Here is a 25085-nt window from a genome sequence, read left to right as displayed (position 1 = left end):
AGCTATTTTCTTGTTCTCTGTCCTGCATACTTTTCCTATGAGGCTACTGGGAGCCATCCTCCCCCGACTGTGCCGTATACTGTATCTTCTACTGAGACAGTTGTTCATTATCTTTGATCTTTGAGTGCTCTCTGCTACAGTACCCATTACCCACCAGAGCCTTGTCACGTTCTCATGTCAGCCTCTCTGAGACTTCTCTGGCCTGCTGAGCACATATTCTGCCAAGCAGCTAATGGGAAACTCTGTTTCCTCAGCTTATAAGGAGATTCAGGAAGATTCCGTGCTATCATTCCAACCAATGCTTCAATCGTACTGAAACAAAAGCAACAACCCTTGTTATATGTGTCACGGGAGGGGGTAACCAAGCTCTCAAATAAAAGTTAAGCCCATTTTGGTTACCCCTGATCCGCATATAAGGGTCCAAGAGAGTTAGCTCTTGGGCCTTGTAACGTTGAAATGGTACAAAGTGTTGCGTGTAATAAAAGTAATTTTTATGTTTTTCCCTTTCCGGGCATGCCTGCAGGCAGGGATTGCTAGGGTATGAGTTTTAAGGGGGGGAATGGAGGGGGGGGGGGAGTTCGGAGGAACCGTTGACAGAATAGGCCTAGGAGGTTGGGGTCCGGAGTTGTCGGTTCCCCCATAAATGTACCCGGGAATCATGCCTGATATCACAATGATAATGTGAACACATCCAACCATGCTCATAGACCTCACACCAGAACTGCAGGGGTTAATAATACCAGCAATTAAACAAGGTATATAAGGTAACACTAGAAGGGGAGGGTCCATACTCCTGCCGAAGCCAGCCATTTCATTGGCGAAACGCGTAGAGTGGACCCGCCCAGGAGGTGAGAGGATTGGTGCCCACGAGCTGTCAATCTGCTGCCGAACCGGAAGTGACGCGACGGAGCTGATCGTGCCCACCGGAAGTGACGCGGCGCGCCGGAGAGACCGCAGCAGGAGATCCCCACACTGTTATGGTGTAGTGAGGAACACAGGGAGCCTGCGGATAAGACCTGTCCGGGACATCGGCGGTGCGGTGAGCTGCGGCAACCACCCTTACCCATCTATCACTTATATAGTGACAAAACGCCTGTATTGATTTTTAACATTGTGAGTGCACATTTTTATTACTACATAAAGTTTATCTGTAAACCATTGATCTGCACCATGGAGATCTGTCTTTATCTTTCCATGTACACCTGCTACTGACATCCCAGTCCCAGCTGCTTCCCATCCACGTCCAGAGGGACCCACCAGACTCTACCTATCCCGCCACTGTACATATCCTACTGACATTCTGTGAGTAGGCAGCACATAGGGGCCAAGCATCACATTATCTCACACCTGAACATTATTGTCTGCACTTCGTGTGTTTCCTTTTTGTTGTGTTTTTCCCTACATGCTCCCCCTGGGTTGAGAAAATATCGTTTGATCATCTGGGACCAGTCAAGACAGTCCCTTCCAGAGGGTCTGAGCAGGGGGTTACAACCTATATTATATTTTCACTATTACACTATTTTTAGTCACAACCTTCTTTAAGATCACTATATGTGTGTTATATATATTCACTTTATTTTAAGTGATCACTAGTATTTAATTAGCGCCAGTTTTCACCAATCACGTTGTCACATTATAATAATTACACAGTACATGAATAACAGGGGGTATGGTATAATAATTACACAGTACATGAATAACAGGGGGTATAATAATTACACAGTACATGAATAACAGGGGGTGGGGTATAATGATTACACAGTACATGAATAACAGGGGGTAGGGTATAATAATTACACAGTACATGAATAACGGGGTGGGGTATAATAATTACACAGTACATGAATAACGGGGTAGGGTATAATGATTACACAGTACATGAATAACAGGGGGTAGGTTATAATAATTACACAGTACATGAATAACGGGGTAGGGTATAATAATTACACAGTACATGAATAACGGGGTAGGGTATAATGATTACACAGTACATGAATAACAGGGGGTAGGCTATAATGATTACACAGTACATGTATAACAGGGGGTAGGGTATAATGATTACACAGTACATGAATAACGGGGTAGGGTATAATAATTACACAGTACATGAATAACAGGGGGTATAATAATTACACAGTACATGTATAACAGGGGGTAGGGTATAATAATTATACAGTACATGAATAGCAGGGGGTAGGGTATAATAATTATTCAGTACATGAATAACAGGGGGTGGGGTATAATGATTACACAGTACATGAATAACAGGGGGTAGGGTATAATGAGTACACAGTACATGAATAACAGGGGGTGGGGTATAATTATTACACAGTACATGAATAACGGGGTAGCGTATAATGAGTACACAGTACATGAATAACAGGGGGTGGGGTATAATGATTACACAGTACATGAATAACAGGGGGTAGGGTATAATGATTACACAGTACATGAATAACAGGGGGTAGGGTATAATGAGTACACAGTACATGAATAACGGGGGGTAGGGTATAATGATTACACAGTACATGAATAACGGGGTAGGGTATAATAACGTCAGGACCTCCTGACGAAGTACTTGGTACGAATCGCGTAGAGGTCACGACAGGTCATCCTGCGCTTGTTTGCTGGTAAGCTGAGACCGAGCCTGCAGGAGACAGCAGCGGTTTTTTCCATCTCCGCGGTGCTGAGATCCGGATCCTGTGCAGCCACCGCGAGTCTGCTGACTGTCTCAGTGTGAGTGTCCATTTCCCCTTGCCAGAGCCCAACCTTATGGCGGTTTCTATACAAATCTGTTGATAGGTTGTTTTCATGTTTGTTTTTTTCTTTCATGTGTTTTTATATAAATTTTACTGTATTTGTATACTGTGCAGCTTAGGGTTTAGTCACCATCAGGTGTTCTCCTTGGTAGTACTTAGCCGTCCAGCTGCACAGCTGTTCTGAGGTGGGGTTGGATCCCCTCAGAGTTTGTGTGTATTTTTAATAAATTACGTTTCACTAATCCCTGGTGCGCATTTGTGCATTTTTTATTATCTTGTATTTCAGGGTGCCCTCCCCCCTTTTTAAGGGGGGTTCACCTAGATTTGAGAGTTTCTGGGGAGACGCTTTATGTACATGCTGCAAAGGGATCATCCACACCATCATACAGCACAAGCGCTGAATATCCTGTTTTTTCTACCTATAATGATTACACAGTACATGAATAACAGGGGGTGGGGTATAATGATTACACAGTACATGAATAACAGGGGGTAGGGTATAATGAGTACACAGTACATGAATAACGGGGTAGGGTATAATAATTACACAGTACATGAATAACAGGGTAGGGTATAATGATTACACAGTACATGAATAGCAGGGGGTAGGGTATAATGAGTACACAGTACATGAATAACGGGGTAGGGTATAATAATTACACAGTACATGTATAACGGGGTAGGGTATAATGATTACACAGTACATGAATAACAGGGGGTAGGGTATAATAATTAAACAGTACATGAATAACGGGGTAGGGTATAATGATTACATAGTGCCTGGGTAACAGTTAAACACAGGGATGTGGGGGTTAGTGGACGTCTCTCAGCCTGACAGGTGCTGATATAAAAACTGTACAACCCTGCTCCCTCTAGTGGCCTAATGTTTGTATTCTCAACACAGGTTATCAGTTCATGACTCATGAGTTGACTGCTCATATAGCAGGTATATTAATGTAGCGGGGTATCCCCTGATTACTAAATCTACCCTATGTGCTGTCAGTAAACCCTGGTGTTCAGAGGTTTTCCAGTAGTTATTATGGGTTTTCCCCCTTCATCCTTTGGTAGTGCACTTGAGTGACAGCAGGGGATGGCATATCCTATTGTGGCTGGGCCAACGGGATGCCCGCCCTCTGGCTGTACTTAAGGGCAGGACTGCCCTAAAGTAGGGTTGTTCCTTCCCCATGAGGAAGGCAGGTCACGACTGGGAGCATGAGATTGGGGCCTTCCCATGTGCTCTTCTCCCCCGGGGAGGAGTAGAGTGACTATACCTCTCCTCTACTATGGAGGTGGGGAAGAGCTAGGATGGCTGCGGGTGACGGTCCAGGGACTATCTCCTGTGATACCTGAGAGCTCGTATACGAGACTGTGATCCGGCAGGTGACTGCTGAGTACCGGTATTACTGCACCAAGAGTAGTAATAAACCGTTCCTGTTTTGCAATATAAATCCTGCCTGGTGTGTGATCTAACTGGGGGGGAGGGTACAAGTTCTACCGTGGGAGATCGCCTCCATATCCCTGGAGCCTACAGCAGATGGAGGCGCTGCACTGCTAAGTATTATCTGGGGTATGGACCCTAGAAGCCTGTTCCTGAAGTCCCAAAGTTACCGCGAATGACTTGGCCCTCCTGTTGCCAGCAGGTATGCACCACGAACACCCAGCAATGGCCCCGATCTGCGATTGGGGGGGTGGGGGGGGAGGGGAAACACTGTTACATCAAGATCAGCCATGGCGTGTTACTTGTCAAAGTCTCCCCGACGCAAAACAGGATATATAGATATATATATATATACTGTATATGTAAAAAGTAGTTGGTGTTTAGGCACCTAAGAATTAAACTGGAAGTTGTATCCACATTTTTTGAGAACTTTTTCCAAATTACAATCCCATTTGGCACTTAATCTGTTTTTGAATCAATATTAAGGTCTTTTATGATAAATAATGACAATACTGAGTCAATTTACTCCCCCCCCGACCCTTTTTTTCCATGTTAACATTGGTTCCCAATTTTTGGGATACCTAAGACACATCTTTATAGCTAATTGGCTAATCAAATATAGAGCATTAATGAAGTGTCCCTATCTCTCTACAAACCGATTGGATCAACCTTGGAATAATAATTTACTTCAATGATGTGAATACAAAGTGAGACCAGGTGTATCCGAACATCCATTGCAGACAAGTTTATTGTTTTACTTGAAGTGGGTATATAAAACCACACTTTGAGAAGGGGTGTCACACTCCTGAGGAAGCCACACACTCTATTTGGCGAAACGCATAGAGTGAGACCGCCCAGAGGTGGAGAAACCAGGAGTCGAGGGATTACACACCACGGGGGCCCAGCCGGAAGTGACGCAGTATCCGGGAGACCGCGACGGAGCTGATTCCTGGCTGATGATCGGGAGACAGAAAGCTGCTGGCGGAGCCCCCATTAGTCACAGTGGACGTCAAACGGGGGCAGTGTGGTGAGCCCCGACACCGGTCGATCTGTCCCACTTTTCACATTTGAGTGATACATGCTGATTTTACACTGTTTATTGCACGTGCGCATTTTTGAAGTGCTATAAAATGTATACCTTTTACTCTATTGATCTGCACTATGGATGCATTTCTTTTCTTTGCATCTCCACACTCCGTTGGAATTTGATATGGAGCACATCCCCACCTGTTACCAGAGGAACACTTCCACCACAGTTTACTGTTCTTTCCCTTAAACCACTGACATGTTGTGAGTAGGCTGCACAGAAGAGCCAAGATTGCATAGAATTATATTCACCTATAACTATTGTCTACACTTAGATTGTTGTTTTTCTCCCTACATGCTCCCCCTGGATTTTGTGACGCATAACTTGGACAGGTCTCATACTTACACATCACTGCCAGCCCCATAGATTTATTGACTCTGCCAAATTCATTTTCTGCCGCACAGACATATATCCCGTCATAATTGTAGGTCACATACTCCAGCTCCAGGGTCAGGTTCCCGGTAAAGTCCTCTTTTAAGAGCGAGTCGTCTTTAAGCCACATGACCCGTGAGACCGGGTTACTGTCTACCACGCATACAAACACCACCTGAGTGCCCTCTGTGGTTTCAACGGAGGAGTTGATATCTACGATCTGTGGAGCATCTGGAATAGACACAGAGTCACTGTTAAAACATAGGACAATATTGCAAACATGAACCTTCCCTGCTGCATTACTACATATACTTGTGGCTGGACGATTGCTGGTAACTGAACACGCGGCCTCGGGTTTTAGAGAAGTGCACGCAGCAGAGATACTACAAGGAGGTGCGCGGTGTTTGCTTAACGCGGGGGTTGGCAATTCCAGTACTCAAGGGCCACCAACAGGTCAGGTTTTAAGGATATCCCTGCTTCAGCACAGGTGACTCAATCAGTTGCTCACCTTGTTGGGGGCCCTTGAAGACTGGAGTTGCCCGCCCCAGAGTTAACTTCTTTATTATATTGTCCACATTGTATCTACGTGACTTTCTCTATCCTGGTCGTAAATATCGCTGTGAGTTCTCCATTTGTTTACTGGTTTTTGGAAATGCTACTGTATTTCCATTTCTGTTCTTACTCAGAATCGGCAGCTTTTAGGAAGAACGCTCACCCTTAACCCCACGGAACAGTGAAACTGGCACAGCAATCTCTCCTCCTTTCTATGGTATTAGTTATTGGGCTTTTCAGAACTGGGTAACCCAAATTTGCATTAAACCACCGTAAAAACCAGAAGAGAAGGTGTTACATGGCTAACTGCTTTCAGTTTATTGCAACAACCTTCCAGGGCGACTGCACATTAAACTCATTAGCGTCTACATCTTTCCACAATTGTCTGCTGCGTGTTGTCGTCTCACTTACACTTCACATCCATCGTGACGAACCCTTTATACTCCAGATCCGTGCCGCGAAAGCTGACTTTGCAGCCCAGCCTCTGTCCATTGTTCTTATGCGAAGGAAGGAACTTGAGAGTAGATATGTGTGTCCAAACGGCATTGTTTTCCTCCAGCCTGGCATAAACCGAATGGTGCTCCAGTCCTTCGATGTCTATCCAGCTGACGGTGGGCTTCATGTCGGGGCAGTTATCCGGCACAAGGCACGTTAGCTCTGCTTCCGATCCCGAAGCCATTTCTTCCGGAGGCACAACAAAGGGCTCTTCTAAAGACAAAAAATAACATGCACCTTGTTAATTCAGTATGTTATGACCCAATTGTTACCGACTATTGATGGCAATCAGGAGATGATCCAAAGTACACAAAATCTTTAATGGAGTCAACACAGCATAGGAAAAAACCTCCTATGCGTTTCGAACTCCTTGATAAAGAACAAGACATTCGAAATGCGTAGGAGGTTTTTTCCTATGCTGTGTTGACTCCATTAAAGATTTTTTGTACTTTGGATCCTCTCCTGACTCCTATTTTTGGCTGTGCTCTACTCTTCTCATCTCCACTTGGACTCTATCAGCAGCAACACATCTTCCCTACAAGGAGGTGCTCGTGAGTTATAACCTTTATTAGTGCCTCACTATTCCCAATGAAATTGAGAGTGGTGGGTTTTCTCATTGACTCTCGGTTTTCTCATTGACTCTCGGTTTTCATGGAGTTCTGGTTATATTTGGCTGTGGACCTACTCACTGATATACTAACTACACCTACCTATGCTTTGGGAATTATTACCATATTATGTAAGCTGGGAATTTGAGCATTTTGACAAACGCTCTCTACTACTGATGGCAATCCAATTTTATGTATACTAAGGGTAACATTTACTATACAGTACTACGTACATTTTAAGTATACTAAGGGTCACATTTACTATACAGTACTACGTACATTTTATGTATACTAAGGGTCACATTTACTATACAGTACTACGTACATTTTATGTATACTAAGGGTCACATTTACTATACAGTACTACGTACATTTTATGTATACTAAGGGTCACATTTACTATACAGTACTACGTACATTTTATGTATACTAAGGGTCCCATTTACTATACAGTACTACGTACATTTTATGTATACTAAGGGTCACATTTACTATACAGTACTACGTACATTTTATGTATACTAAGGGTCCCATTTACTATACAGTACTACGTACATTTTATGTATACTAAGGGTCCCATTTACTATACAGTACTACGTACATTTTATGTATACTAAGGGTCCCATTTACTATACAGTACTACGTATATTTTATGTATACTAAGGGTCCCATTTACTATACAGTACTACGTACATTTTATGTATACTAAGGGTCACATTTACTATACAGTACTACGTACATTTTATGTATACTAAGGGTCCCATTTACTATACAGTACTACGTACATTTTATGTATACTAAGGGTCCCATTTACTATACAGTACTACGTACATTTTATGTACTCTAAGGGTCACATTTACTATACAGTACTACGTACATTTTATGTACACTAAGGGTCACATTTACTATACAGTACTACGTGCATTTTATGTACACTAAGGGTCACATTTACTATACAGTACTACGTGCATTTTATGTACACTAAGGGTCACATTTACTATACAGTACTACGTACATTTTATGTACACTAAGGGTCCCATTTACTATACAGTACTACGTACATTTTATGTACACTAAGGGTCCCATTTACTATACAGTACTACGTACATTTTATGTACACTAAGGGTCCCATTTACTATACAGTACTACGTACATTTTATGTACACTAAGGGTCCCATTTACTATACAGTACTACGTACATTTTATGTATACTAAAGGTCACATTTACTATACAGTACTACGTACATTTTATGTATACTAAGGGTCCCATTTACTATACAGTACTACGTACATTTTATGTATACTAAGGGTCCCATTTACTATACAGTACTACGTACATTTTATGTAAACTAAGGGTCACATTTACTATACAGTACTACGTACATTTTATGTATACTAAGGGTCCCATTTACTATACAGTACTACGTACATTTTATGTATACTAAGGGTCACATTTACTATACAGTACTACGTACATTTTATGAATACTAAGGGTCACATTTACTATACAGTACTACGTACATTTTACGTATACTAATGGTCCCATTTACTATACAGTACTACGTACATTTTATGTACTCTAAGGGTCACATTTACTATACAGTACTACGTACATTTTATGTACACTAAGGGTCACATTTACTATACAGTACTACGTGCATTTTATGTACACTAAGGGTCACATTTACTATACAGTACTACGTGCATTTTATGTACACTAAGGGTCACATTTACTATACAGTACTACGTGCATTTTATGTACACTAAGGGTCACATTTACTATACAGTACTACGTGCATTTTATGTACACTAAGGGTCACATTTACTATACAGTACTACGTACATTTTATGTACTCTAAGGGTCACATTTACTATACAGTACTACGTACTTTTTATGTACACTAAGGGTCACATTTACTATACAGTACTACGTACATTTTATGTACACTAAGGGTCACATTTACTATACAGTACTACGTACATTTTATGTAAACTAAGGGTCACATTTACTATACAGTACTACGTACATTTTATGTATACTAAGGGTCCCATTTACTATACAGTACTACGTACATTTTATGTATACTAAGGGTCCCATTTACTATACAGTACTACGTACATTTTATGTATACTAAGGGTCCCATTTACTATACAGTACTACGTACATTTTATGTATACTAAGGGTCACATTTACTATACAGTACTACGTACATTTTATGTATACTAAGGGTCACATTTACTCTACAGTACTACGTACATTTTATGTATACTAAGGGTCCCATTTACTATACAGTACTACGTACATTTTATGTATTCTAAGGGTCACATTTACTATACAGTACTACGTACATTTTATGTATACTAAGGGTCACATTTACTATACAGAACTACGTACATTTTATGTATACTAAGGGTCACATTTACTATACAGTACTACGTACATTTTATGTATACTAAGGGTCACATTTACAATACAGTACTACGTACATTTTATGTATACTAAGGGTCACATTTACTATACAGTACTACGTACATTTTATGTATACTAAGGGTCACATTTACTATACAGTACTACGTACATTTTATGTATACTAAGGGTCACATTTACTATACAGTACTACGTACATTTTATGTACACTAAGGGTCACATTTACTATACAGTACTACGTACATTTTATGTAAACTAAGGGTCACATTTACTATACAGTACTACGTACATTTTATGTATACTAAGGGTCCCATTTACTATACAGTACTACGTACATTTTATGTATACTAAGGGTCCCATTTACTATACAGTACTACGTACATTTTATGTATACTAAGGGTCCCATTTACTATACAGTACTACGTACATTTTATGTACACTAAGGGTCACATTTACTATACAGTACTACGTACATTTTATGTAAACTAAGGGTCACATTTACTATACAGTACTACGTACATTTTATGTACACTAAGGGTCACATTTACTATACAGTACTACGTACATTTTATGTAAACTAAGGGTCACATTTACTATACAGTACTACGTACATTTTATGTATACTAAGGGTCCCATTTACTATACAGTACTACGTACATTTTATGTATACTAAGGGTCCCATTTACTATACAGTACTACGTACATTTTATGTATACTAAGGGTCCCATTTACTATACAGTACTACGTACATTTTATGTATACTAAGGGTCCCATTTACTATACAGTACTACGTACATTTTATGTATTCTAAGGGTCACATTTACTATACAGTACTACGTACATTTTATGTATACTAAGGGTCACATTTACTATACAGAACTACGTACATTTTATGTATACTAAGGGTCACATTTACTATACAGTACTACGTACATTTTATGTATACTAAGGGTCCCATTTACTATACAGTACTACGTACATTTTATGTATTCTAAGGGTCACATTTACTATACAGTACTACGTACATTTTATGTATACTAAGGGTCACATTTACTATACAGAACTACGTACATTTTATGTATACTAAGGGTCACATTTACTATACAGTACTACGTACATTTTATGTATACTAAGGGTCACATTTACAATACAGTACTACGTACATTTTATGTATACTAAGGGTCACATTTACTATACAGTACTACGTACATTTTATGTATACTAAGGGTCACATTTACTATACAGTACTACGTACATTTTATGTATACTAAGGGTCACATTTACTATACAGTACTACGTACATTTTATGTACACTAAGGGTCACATTTACTATACAGTACTACGTACATTTTATGTAAACTAAGGGTCACATTTACTATACAGTACTACGTACATTTTATGTATACTAAGGGTCCCATTTACTATACAGTACTACGTACATTTTATGTATACTAAGGGTCCCATTTACTATACAGTACTACGTACATTTTATGTATACTAAGGGTCCCATTTACTATACAGTACTACGTACATTTTATGTACACTAAGGGTCACATTTACTATACAGTACTACGTACATTTTATGTAAACTAAGGGTCACATTTACTATACAGTACTACGTACATTTTATGTACACTAAGGGTCACATTTACTATACAGTACTACGTACATTTTATGTAAACTAAGGGTCACATTTACTATACAGTACTACGTACATTTTATGTATACTAAGGGTCCCATTTACTATACAGTACTACGTACATTTTATGTATACTAAGGGTCCCATTTACTATACAGTACTACGTACATTTTATGTATACTAAGGGTCCCATTTACTATACAGTACTACGTACATTTTATGTATACTAAGGGTCCCATTTACTATACAGTACTACGTACATTTTATGTATTCTAAGGGTCACATTTACTATACAGTACTACGTACATTTTATGTATACTAAGGGTCACATTTACTATACAGAACTACGTACATTTTATGTATACTAAGGGTCACATTTACTATACAGTACTACGTACATTTTATGTATACTAAGGGTCACATTTACAATACAGTACTACGTACATTTTATGTATACTAAGGGTCACATTTACTATACAGTACTACGTACATTTTATGTATACTAAGGGTCACATTTACTATACAGCACTACGTACATTTTATGTATACTAAGGGTCACATTTACTATACAGCACTACGTACATTTTATGTACACTAAGGGTCACATTTACTATACAGTACTACGTACATTTTATGTAAACTAAGGGTCACATTTACTATACAGTACTACGTACATTTTATGTATACTAAGGGTCCCATTTACTATACAGTACTACGTACATTTTATGTATACTAAGGGTCACATTTACTATACAGTACTACGTACATTTTATGTATACTAAGGGTCCCATTTACTATACAGTACTACGTACATTTTATGTATTCTAAGGGTCACATTTACTATACAGTACTACGTACATTTTATGTATACTAAGGGTCACATTTACTATACAGTACTACGTACATTTTATGTATACTAAGGGTCACATTTACTATACAGTACTACGTACATTTTATGTATACTAAGGGTCACATTTACTATACAGTATTACGTACATTTTATGTATACTAAGGGTCACATTTACTATACAGTACTACGTACATTTTATGTATACTAAGGGTCACATTTACTATACAGTACTACGTACATTTTATTTATACTAAGGGTCACATTTACTATACAGTACTACGTACATTTTATGTATACTAAGGGTCCCATTTACTATACAGTACTACGTACATTTTATGTATACTAAGGGTCCCATTTACTATACAGTACTACGTACATTTTATGTATACTAAGGGTCCCATTTACTATACAGTACTACGTACAATTTATGTATACTAAGGGTCCCATTTACTATACAGTACTACGTACATTTTATGTATACTAAGGGTCACATTTACTATACAGTACTACGTACATTTTATGTATACTAAGGGTCCCATTTACTATACAGTACTACGTACATTTTATGTATACTAAGGGTCCCATTTACTATACAGTACTACGTACATTTTATGTACTCTAAGGGTCACATTTACTATACAGTACTACGTACATTTTATGTAAACTAAGGGTCACATTTACTATACAGTACTACGTACATTTTATGTATACTAAGGGTCCCATTTACTATACAGTACTACGTACATTTTATGTATACTAAGGGTCCCATTTACTATACAGTACTACGTACATTTTATGTATTCTAAGGGTCCCATTTACTATACAGTACTACGTACATTTTATGTATACTAAGGGTCACATTTACTATACAGTACTACGTACATTTTATGTATACTAAGGGTCCCATTTACTATACAGTACTACGTACATTTTATGTATTCTAAGGGTCACATTTACTATACAGTACTACGCACATTTTATGTATACTAAGGGTCACATTTACTATACAGAACTACGTACATTTTATGTATACTAAGGGTCACATTTACTATACAGTACTACGTACATTTTATGTATACTAAGGGTCACATTTACAATACAGTACTACGTACATTTTATGTATACTAAGGGTCACATTTACTATACAGTACTACGTACATTTTATGTATACTAAGGGTCACATTTACTATACAGTACTACGTACATTTTATGTATACTAAGGGTCACATTTACTATACAGTACTACGTACATTTTATGTACACTAAGGGTCACATTTACTATACAGTACTACGTACATTTTATGTAAACTAAGGGTCACATTTACTATACAGTACTACGTACATTTTATGTACACTAAGGGTCCCATTTACTATACAGTACTACGTACATTTTATGTATACTAAGGGTCCCATTTACTATACAGTACTACGTACATTTTATGTATACTAAGGGTCCCATTTACTATACAGTACTACGTACATTTTATGTAAACTAAGGGTCACATTTACTATACAGTACTACGTACATTTTATGTAAACTAAGGGTCACATTTACTATACAGTACTACGTACATTTTATGTACACTAAGGGTCACATTTACTATAAAGTACTACGTACATTTTATGTAAACTAAGGGTCACATTTACTATACAGTACTACGTACATTTTATGTACACTAAGGGTCCCATTTACTATACAGTACTACGTACATTTTATGTACACTAAGGGTCCCATTTACTATACAGTACTACGTACATTTTATGTATACTAAGGGTCCCATTTACTATACAGTACTACGTACATTTTATGTATACTAAGGGTCACATTTACTATACAGTACTACGTACATTTTATGTATACTAAGGGTCCCATTTACTATACAGTACTACGTACATTTTATGTATTCTAAGGGTCACATTTACTATACAGTACTACGTACATTTTATGTATACTAAGTGTCACATTTACTTTACAGAACTACGTACATTTTATGTATACTAAGGGTCACATTTACTATACAGTACTACGTACATTTTATGTATACTAAGGGTCACATTTACAATACAGTACTACGTACATTTTATGTATACTAAGGGTCACATTTACTATACAGTACTACGTACATTTTATGTATACTAAGGGTCACATTTACTATACAGTACTACGTACATTTTATGTATACTAAGGGTCACATTTACTATACAGTACTACGTACATTTTATGTACACTAAGGGTCACATTTACTATACAGAACTACGTACATTTTATGTAAACTAAGGGTCACATTTACTATACAGTACTACGTACATTTTATGTATACTAAGGGTCCCATTTACTATACAGTAATACGTACATTTTATGTATACTAAGGGTCCCATTTACTATACAGTACTACGTACATTTTATGTATACTAAGGGTCCCATTTACTATACAGTACTACGTACATTTTATGTATACTAAGGGTCACATTTACTATACAGTACTACGTACATTTTATGTATACTAAGGGTCCCATTTACTATACAGTACTACGTACATTTTATGTATTCTAAGGGTCACATTTACTATACAGTACTACGTACATTTTATGTATACTAAGGGTCACATTTACTATACAGAACTACGTACATTTTATGTATACTAAGGGTCACATTTACTATACAGTACTACGTACATTTTATGTATACTAAGGGTCACATTTACAATACAGTACTACGTACATTTTATGTATACTAAGGGTCACATTTACTATACAGTACTACGTACATTTTATGTATACTAAGGGTCACATTTACTATACAGTACTACGTACATTTTATGTATACTAAGGGTCACATTTACTATACAGTACTACGTACATTTTATGTATACTAAGGGTCACATTTACTATACAGTACTACGTACATTTTATGTATACTAAGGGTCACATTTACTATACAGTACTACGTACATTTTATTTATACTAAGGGTCACATTTACTATACAGTACTACGTACATTTTATGTATACTAAGGGTCACATTTACTATACAGTACTACGTACATTTTATGTATACTATGGGTCACATTTACTATACAGTACTACGTACATTTTATGTATACTAAGGGTCACATTTACTATACAGTACTACGTACATTTTATGTATTCTAAGGGTCCCATTTACTATACAGTACTACGTACATTTTATTTATACTAAGGGTCACATTTACTATACAGTACTACGTACATTTTATGTATACTAAGGGTCACATTTACTATACAGTACTACGTACATTTTATGTATACTATGTGTCACATTTACTATACAGTACTACGTACATTTTATGTATACTAAGGGTCACATTTACTATACAGTACTACGTACATTTTATGTATACTAAGGGTCCCATTTACTATACAGTACTACGTACATTTTATGTATACTAAGGGTCCCATTTACTATACAGTACTACGTACATTTTATGTATACTAAGGGTCACATTTACTATACAGTACTACGTACATTTTATGTATACTAAGGGTCACATTTACTATACAGTACTACGTACATTTTATGTATACTAAGGGTCACATTTACTATACAGTACTACGTACATTTTATGTATACTAAGGGTCCCATTTACTATACAGTACTACGTACATTTTATGTATACTAAGGGTCCCATTTACTATACAGTACTACGTACATTTTATGTATACTAAGGGTCCCATTTACTATACAGTACTACGTATATTTTATGTATACTAAGGGTCCCATTTACTATACAGTACTACGTACATTTTATGTATACTAAGGGTCACATTTACTATACAGTACTACGTACATTTTATGTATACTAAGGGTCCCATTTACTATACAGTACTACGTACATTTTATGTATACTAAGGGTCCCATTTACTATACAGTACTACGTACATTTTATGTACTCTAAGGGTCACATTTACTATACAGTACTACGTACATTTTATGTACACTAAGGGTCACATTTACTATACAGTACTACGTGCATTTTATGTACACTAAGGGTCACATTTACTATACAGTACTACGTGCATTTTATGTACACTAAGGGTCACATTTACTATACAGTACTACGTACATTTTATGTACACTAAGGGTCCCATTTACTATACAGTACTACGTACATTTTATGTACACTAAGGGTCCCATTTACTATACAGTACTACGTACATTTTATGTACACTAAGGGTCCCATTTACTATACAGTACTACGTACATTTTATGTACACTAAGGGTCCCATTTACTATACAGTACTACGTACATTTTATGTATACTAAAGGTCACATTTACTATACAGTACTACGTACATTTTATGTATACTAAGGGTCCCATTTACTATACAGTACTACGTACATTTTATGTATACTAAGGGTCACATTTACTATACAGTACTACGTTCATTTTATGTATTCTAAGGGTCACATTTACTATACAGTACTACGTACATTTTATGTATACTAAGGGTCCCATTTACTATACAGTACTACGTACATTTTATGTATACTAAGGGTCACATTTACTATACAGTACTACGTACATTTTATGTATACTAAGGGTCCCATTTACTATACAGTACTACGTACATTTTATGTATACTAAGGGTCCCATTTACTATACAGTACTACGTACATTTTATGTATACTAAGGGTCCCATTTACTATACAGTACTACGTACATTTTATGTATACTAAGGGTCCCATTTACTATACAGTACTACGTACATTTTATGTATACTAAGGGTCCCATTTACTATACAGTACTACGTACATTTTATGTATACTAAGGGTCCCATTTACTATACAGTACTACGTACATTTTATGTATACTAAGGGTCCCATTTACTATACAGTACTACGTACATTTTATGTATACTAAGGGTCCCATTTACTATACAGTACTACGTACATTTTATGTATACTAAGGGTCACATTTACTATACAGTACTACGTACATTTTATGTATACTAAGGGTCCCATTTACTATACAGTACTACGTACATTTTATGTAAACTAAGGGTCACATTTACTATACAGTACTACGTACATTTTATGTATACTAAGGGTCCCATTTACTATACAGTACTACGTACATTTTATGTATACTAAGGGTCCCATTTACTATACAGTACTACGTACATTTTATGTATACTAAGGGTCCCATTTACTATACAGTACTACGTACATTTTATGTATACTAAGGGTCCCATTTACTATACAGTACTACGTACATTTTATGTATACTAAGGGTCCCATTTACTATACAGTACTACGTACATTTTATGTATACTAAAGGTCACATTTACTATACAGTACTACGTACATTTTATGTATACTAAGGGTCCCATTTACTATACAGTACTACGTACATTTTATGTATACTAAGGGTCACATTTACTATACAGTACTACGTTCATTTTATGTATTCTAAGGGTCACATTTACTATACAGTACTACGTACATTTTATGTATACTAAGGGTCCCATTTACTATACAGTACTACGTACATTTTATGTATACTAAGGGTCACATTTACTCTACAGTACTACGTACATTTTATGTATACTAAGGGTCCCATTTACTATACAGTACTACGTACATTTTATGTATTCTAAGGGTCACATTTACTATACAGTACTACGTACATTTTATGTATACTAAGGGTCACATTTACTATACAGAACTATGTACATTTTATGTATACTAAGGGTCACATTTACTATACAGTACTACGTACATTTTATGTATACTAAGGGTCACATTTACAATACAGTACTACGTACATTTTATGTATACTAAGGGTCACATTTACTATACAGTACTACGTACATTTTATGTATACTAAGGGTCACATTTACTATACAGTACTACGTACATTTTATGTATACTAAGGGTCACATTTACTATACAGTACTACGTACATTTTATGTACACTAAGGGTCACATTTACTATACAGTACTACGTACATTTTATGTAAACTAAGGGTCACATTTACTATACAGTACTACGTACATTTTATGTATACTAAGGGTCCCATTTACTATACAGTACTACGTACATTTTATGTATACTAAGGGTCCCATTTACTATACAGTACTACGTACATTTTATGTATACTAAGGGTCCCATTTACTATACAGTACTACGTACATTTTATGTACACTAAGGGTCACATTTACTATACAGTACTACGTACATTTTATGTAAACTAAGGGTCACATTTACTATACAGTACTACGTACATTTTATGTACACTAAGGGTCACATTTACTATACAGTACTACGTACATTTTATGTAAACTAAGGGTCACATTTACTATACAGTACTACGTACATTTTATGTATACTAAGGGTCCCATTTACTATACAGTACTACGTACATTTTATGTATACTAAGGGTCCCATTTACTATACAGTACTACGTACATTTTATGTATACTAAGGGTCCCATTTACTATACAGTACTACGTACATTTTATGTATACTAAGGGTCCCATTTACTATACAGTACTACGTACATTTTATGTATTCTAAGGGTCACATTTACTATACAGTACTACGTACATTTTATGTATACTAAGGGTCACATTTACTATACAGAACTACGTACATTTTATGTATACTAAGGGTCACATTTACTATACAGTACTACGTACATTTTATGTATACTAAGGGTCCCATTTACTATACAGTACTACGTACATTTTATGTATTCTAAGGGTCACATTTACTATACAGTACTACGTACATTTTATGTATACTAAGGGTCACATTTACTATACAGAACTACGTACATTTTATGTATACTAAGGGTCACATTTACTATACAGTACTACGTACATTTTATGTATACTAAGGGTCACATTTACAATACAGTACTACGTACATTTTATGTATACTAAGGGTCACATTTACTATACAGTACTACGTACATTTTATGTATACTAAGGGTCACATTTACTATACAGTACTACGTACATTTTATGTATACTAAGGGTCACATTTACTATACAGTACTACGTACATTTTATGTACACTAAGGGTCACATTTACTATACAGTACTACGTACATTTTATGTAAACTAAGGGTCACATTTACTATACAGTACTACGTACATTTTATGTATACTAAGGGTCCCATTTACTATACAGTACTACGTACATTTTATGTATACTAAGGGTCCCATTTACTATACAGTACTACGTACATTTTATGTATACTAAGGGTCCCATTTACTATACAGTACTACGTACATTTTATGTACACTAAGGGTCACATTTACTATACAGTACTACGTACATTTTATGTAAACTAAGGGTCACATTTACTATACAGTACTACGTACATTTTATGTACACTAAGGGTCACATTTACTATACAGTACTACGTACATTTTATGTAAACTAAGGGTCACATTTACTATACAGTACTACGTACATTTTATGTATACTAAGGGTCCCATTTACTATACAGTACTACGTACATTTTATGTATACTAAGGGTCCCATTTACTATACAGTACTACGTACATTTTATGTATACTAAGGGTCCCATTTACTATACAGTACTACGTACATTTTATGTATACTAAGGGTCCCATTTACTATACAGTACTACGTACATTTTATGTATTCTAAGGGTCACATTTACTATACAGTACTACGTACATTTTATGTATACTAAGGGTCACATTTACTATACAGAACTACGTACATTTTATGTATACTAAGGGTCACATTTACTATACAGTACTACGTACATTTTATGTATACTAAGGGTCACATTTACAATACAGTACTACGTACATTTTATGTATACTAAGGGTCACATTTACTATACAGTACTACGTACATTTTATGTATACTAAGGGTCACATTTACTATACAGCACTACGTACATTTTATGTATACTAAGGGTCACATTTACTATACAGCACTACGTACATTTTATGTACACTAAGGGTCACATTTACTATACAGTACTACGTACATTTTATGTAAACTAAGGGTCACATTTACTATACAGTACTACGTACATTTTATGTATACTAAGGGTCCCATTTACTATACAGTACTACGTACATTTTATGTATACTAAGGGTCACATTTACTATACAGTACTACGTACATTTTATGTATACTAAGGGTCCCATTTACTATACAGTACTACGTACATTTTATGTATTCTAAGGGTCACATTTACTATACAGTACTACGTACATTTTATGTATACTAAGGGTCACATTTACTATACAGTACTACGTACATTTTATGTATACTAAGGGTCACATTTACTATACAGTACTACGTACATTTTATGTATACTAAGGGTCACATTTACTATACAGTATTACGTACATTTTATGTATACTAAGGGTCACATTTACTATACAGTACTACGTACATTTTATGTATACTAAGGGTCACATTTACTATACAGTACTACGTACATTTTATTTATACTAAGGGTCACATTTACTATACAGTACTACGTACATTTTATGTATACTAAGGGTCCCATTTACTATACAGTACTACGTACATTTTATGTATACTAAGGGTCCCATTTACTATACAGTACTACGTACATTTTATGTATACTAAGGGTCCCATTTACTATACAGTACTACGTACAATTTATGTATACTAAGGGTCCCATTTACTATACAGTACTACGTACATTTTATGTATACTAAGGGTCACATTTACTATACAGTACTACGTACATTTTATGTATACTAAGGGTCCCATTTACTATACAGTACTACGTACATTTTATGTATACTAAGGGTCCCATTTACTATACAGTACTACGTACATTTTATGTACTCTAAGGGTCACATTTACTATACAGTACTACGTACATTTTATGTAAACTAAGGGTCACATTTACTATACAGTACTACGTACATTTTATGTATACTAAGGGTCCCATTTACTATACAGTACTACGTACATTTTATGTATACTAAGGGTCCCATTTACTATACAGTACTACGTACATTTTATGTATTCTAAGGGTCCCATTTACTATACAGTACTACGTACATTTTATGTATACTAAGGGTCACATTTACTATACAGTACTACGTACATTTTATGTATACTAAGGGTCCCATTTACTATACAGTACTACGTACATTTTATGTATTCTAAGGGTCACATTTACTATACAGTACTACGCACATTTTATGTATACTAAGGGTCACATTTACTATACAGAACTACGTACATTTTATGTATACTAAGGGTCACATTTACTATACAGTACTACGTACATTTTATGTATACTAAGGGTCACATTTACAATACAGTACTACGTACATTTTATGTATACTAAGGGTCACATTTACTATACAGTACTACGTACATTTTATGTATACTAAGGGTCACATTTACTATACAGTACTACGTACATTTTATGTATACTAAGGGTCACATTTACTATACAGTACTACGTACATTTTATGTACACTAAGGGTCACATTTACTATACAGTACTACGTACATTTTATGTAAACTAAGGGTCACATTTACTATACAGTACTACGTACATTTTATGTACACTAAGGGTCCCATTTACTATACAGTACTACGTACATTTTATGTATACTAAGGGTCCCATTTACTATACAGTACTACGTACATTTTATGTATACTAAGGGTCCCATTTACTATACAGTACTACGTACATTTTATGTAAACTAAGGGTCACATTTACTATACAGTACTACGTACATTTTATGTAAACTAAGGGTCACATTTACTATACAGTACTACGTACATTTTATGTACACTAAGGGTCACATTTACTATAAAGTACTACGTACATTTTATGTAAACTAAGGGTCACATTTACTATACAGTACTACGTACATTTTATGTACACTAAGGGTCCCATTTACTATACAGTACTACGTACATTTTATGTACACTAAGGGTCCCATTTACTATACAGTACTACGTACATTTTATGTATACTAAGGGTCCCATTTACTATACAGTACTACGTACATTTTATGTATACTAAGGGTCACATTTACTATACAGTACTACGTACATTTTATGTATACTAAGGGTCCCATTTACTATACAGTACTACGTACATTTTATGTATTCTAAGGGTCACATTTACTATACAGTACTACGTACATTTTATGTATACTAAGTGTCACATTTACTTTACAGAACTACGTACATTTTATGTATACTAAGGGTCACATTTACTATACAGTACTACGTACATTTTATGTATACTAAGGGTCACATTTACAATACAGTACTACGTACATTTTATGTATACTAAGGGTCACATTTACTATACAGTACTACGTACATTTTATGTATACTAAGGGTCACATTTACTATACAGTACTACGTACATTTTATGTATACTAAGGGTCACATTTACTATACAGTACTACGTACATTTTATGTACACTAAGGGTCACATTTACTATACAGAACTACGTACATTTTATGTAAACTAAGGGTCACATTTACTATACAGTACTACGTACATTTTATGTATACTAAGGGTCCCATTTACTATACAGTAATACGTACATTTTATGTATACTAAGGGTCCCATTTACTATACAGTACTACGTACATTTTATGTATACTAAGGGTCCCATTTACTATACAGTACTACGTACATTTTATGTATACTAAGGGTCACATTTACTATACAGTACTACGTACATTTTATGTATACTAAGGGTCCCATTTACTATACAGTACTACGTACATTTTATGTATTCTAAGGGTCACATTTACTATACAGTACTACGTACATTTTATGTATACTAAGGGTCACATTTACTATACAGAACTACGTACATTTTATGTATACTAAGGGTCACATTTACTATACAGTACTACGTACATTTTATGTATACTAAGGGTCACATTTACAATACAGTACTACGTACATTTTATGTATACTAAGGGTCACATTTACTATACAGTACTACGTACATTTTATGTATACTAAGGGTCACATTTACTATACAGTACTACGTACATTTTATGTATACTAAGGGTCACATTTACTATACAGTACTACGTACATTTTATGTATACTAAGGGTCACATTTACTATACAGTACTACGTACATTTTATGTATACTAAGGGTCACATTTACTATACAGTACTACGTACATTTTATTTATACTAAGGGTCACATTTACTATACAGTACTACGTACATTTTATGTATACTAAGGGTCACATTTACTATACAGTACTACGTACATTTTATGTATACTATGGGTCACATTTACTATACAGTACTACGTACATTTTATGTATACTAAGGGTCACATTTACTATACAGTACTACGTACATTTTATGTATTCTAAGGGTCCCATTTACTATACAGTACTACGTACATTTTATTTATACTAAGGGTCACATTTACTATACAGTACTACGTACATTTTATGTATACTAAGGGTCACATTTACTATACAGTACTACGTACATTTTATGTATACTATGTGTCACATTTACTATACAGTACTACGTACATTTTATGTATACTAAGGGTCACATTTACTATACAGTACTACGTACATTTTATGTATACTAAGGGTCCCATTTACTATACAGTACTACGTACATTTTATGTATACTAAGGGTCCCATTTACTATACAGTACTACGTACATTTTATGTATACTAAGGGTCACATTTACTATACAGTACTACGTACATTTTATGTATACTAAGGGTCACATTTACTATACAGTACTACGTACATTTTATGTATACTAAGGGTCACATTTACTATACAGTACTACGTACATTTTATGTATACTAAGGGTCACATTTACTATACAGTACTACGTACATTTTATGTATACTAAGGGTCACATTTACTATACAGTACTACGTTCATTTTATGTATTCTAAGGGTCACATTTACTATACAGTACTACGTACATTTTATGTATACTAAGGGTCCCATTTACTATACAGTACTACGTACATTTTATGTATACTAAGGGTCACATTTACTATACAGTACTACGTACATTTTATGTATACTAAGGGTCCCATTTACTATACAGTACTACGTACATTTTATGTATACTAAGGGTCCCATTTACTATACAGTACTACGTACATTTTATGTATACTAAGGGTCCCATTTACTATACAGTACTACGTACATTTTATGTATACTAAGGGTCCCATTTACTATACAGTACTACGTACATTTTATGTATACTAAGGGTCCCATTTACTATACAGTACTACGTACATTTTATGTATACTAAGGGTCCCATTTACTATACAGTACTACGTACATTTTATGTATACTAAGGGTCCCATTTACTATACAGTACTACGTACATTTTATGTATACTAAGGGTCCCATTTACTATACAGTACTACGTACATTTTATGTATACTAAGGGTCACATTTACTATACAGTACTACGTACATTTTATGTATACTAAGGGTCCCATTTACTATACAGTACTACGTACATTTTATGTAAACTAAGGGTCACATTTACTATACAGTACTACGTACATTTTATGTATACTAAGGGTCCCATTTACTATACAGTACTACGTACATTTTATGTATACTAAGGGTCCCATTTACTATACAGTACTACGTACATTTTATGTATACTAAGGGTCCCATTTACTATACAGTACTACGTACATTTTATGTATACTAAGGGTCCCATTTACTATACAGTACTACGTACATTTTATGTATACTAAGGGTCACATTTACTATACAGTACTACGTACATTTTATGGCCCATTGAAATGAACGCGCCATAACGTTCCCCAAGATTTAAACCCATATTAT

The 25085-nt window shown here is 35.5% G+C and overlaps 1 protein-coding gene across 5 annotated transcripts in view; it reads right to left on the bottom strand.

The window, feature by feature from the left end:
* The window catches only part of MAG (myelin associated glycoprotein), a 113992-nt gene that overhangs the window by 28846 nt on the left and 60061 nt on the right, over window positions 1-25085 (bottom strand). For all 5 annotated transcript variants that reach the window (XM_075606263.1, XM_075606262.1, XM_075606264.1 and 2 more), the window contains exons 5-6: window positions 6620-6916; window positions 5630-5887 (exon numbers count right to left, since the gene is read on the bottom strand). In XM_075606263.1, the coding sequence (XP_075462378.1) occupies window positions 5630-5887; window positions 6620-6916 (555 nt within the window). The remainder of the gene's footprint in view (window positions 1-5629; window positions 5888-6619; window positions 6917-25085) is intronic.

This window comes from Ascaphus truei, chromosome 6, assembly GCF_040206685.1.
Source record: "Ascaphus truei isolate aAscTru1 chromosome 6, aAscTru1.hap1, whole genome shotgun sequence".
In the NCBI taxonomy this organism is placed as follows: domain Eukaryota; kingdom Metazoa; phylum Chordata; class Amphibia; order Anura; family Ascaphidae; genus Ascaphus; species Ascaphus truei.
The sequence above is the reverse complement of the archived record's forward strand: the minus strand, read 5'-3'. Positions and strand labels throughout refer to the sequence as shown.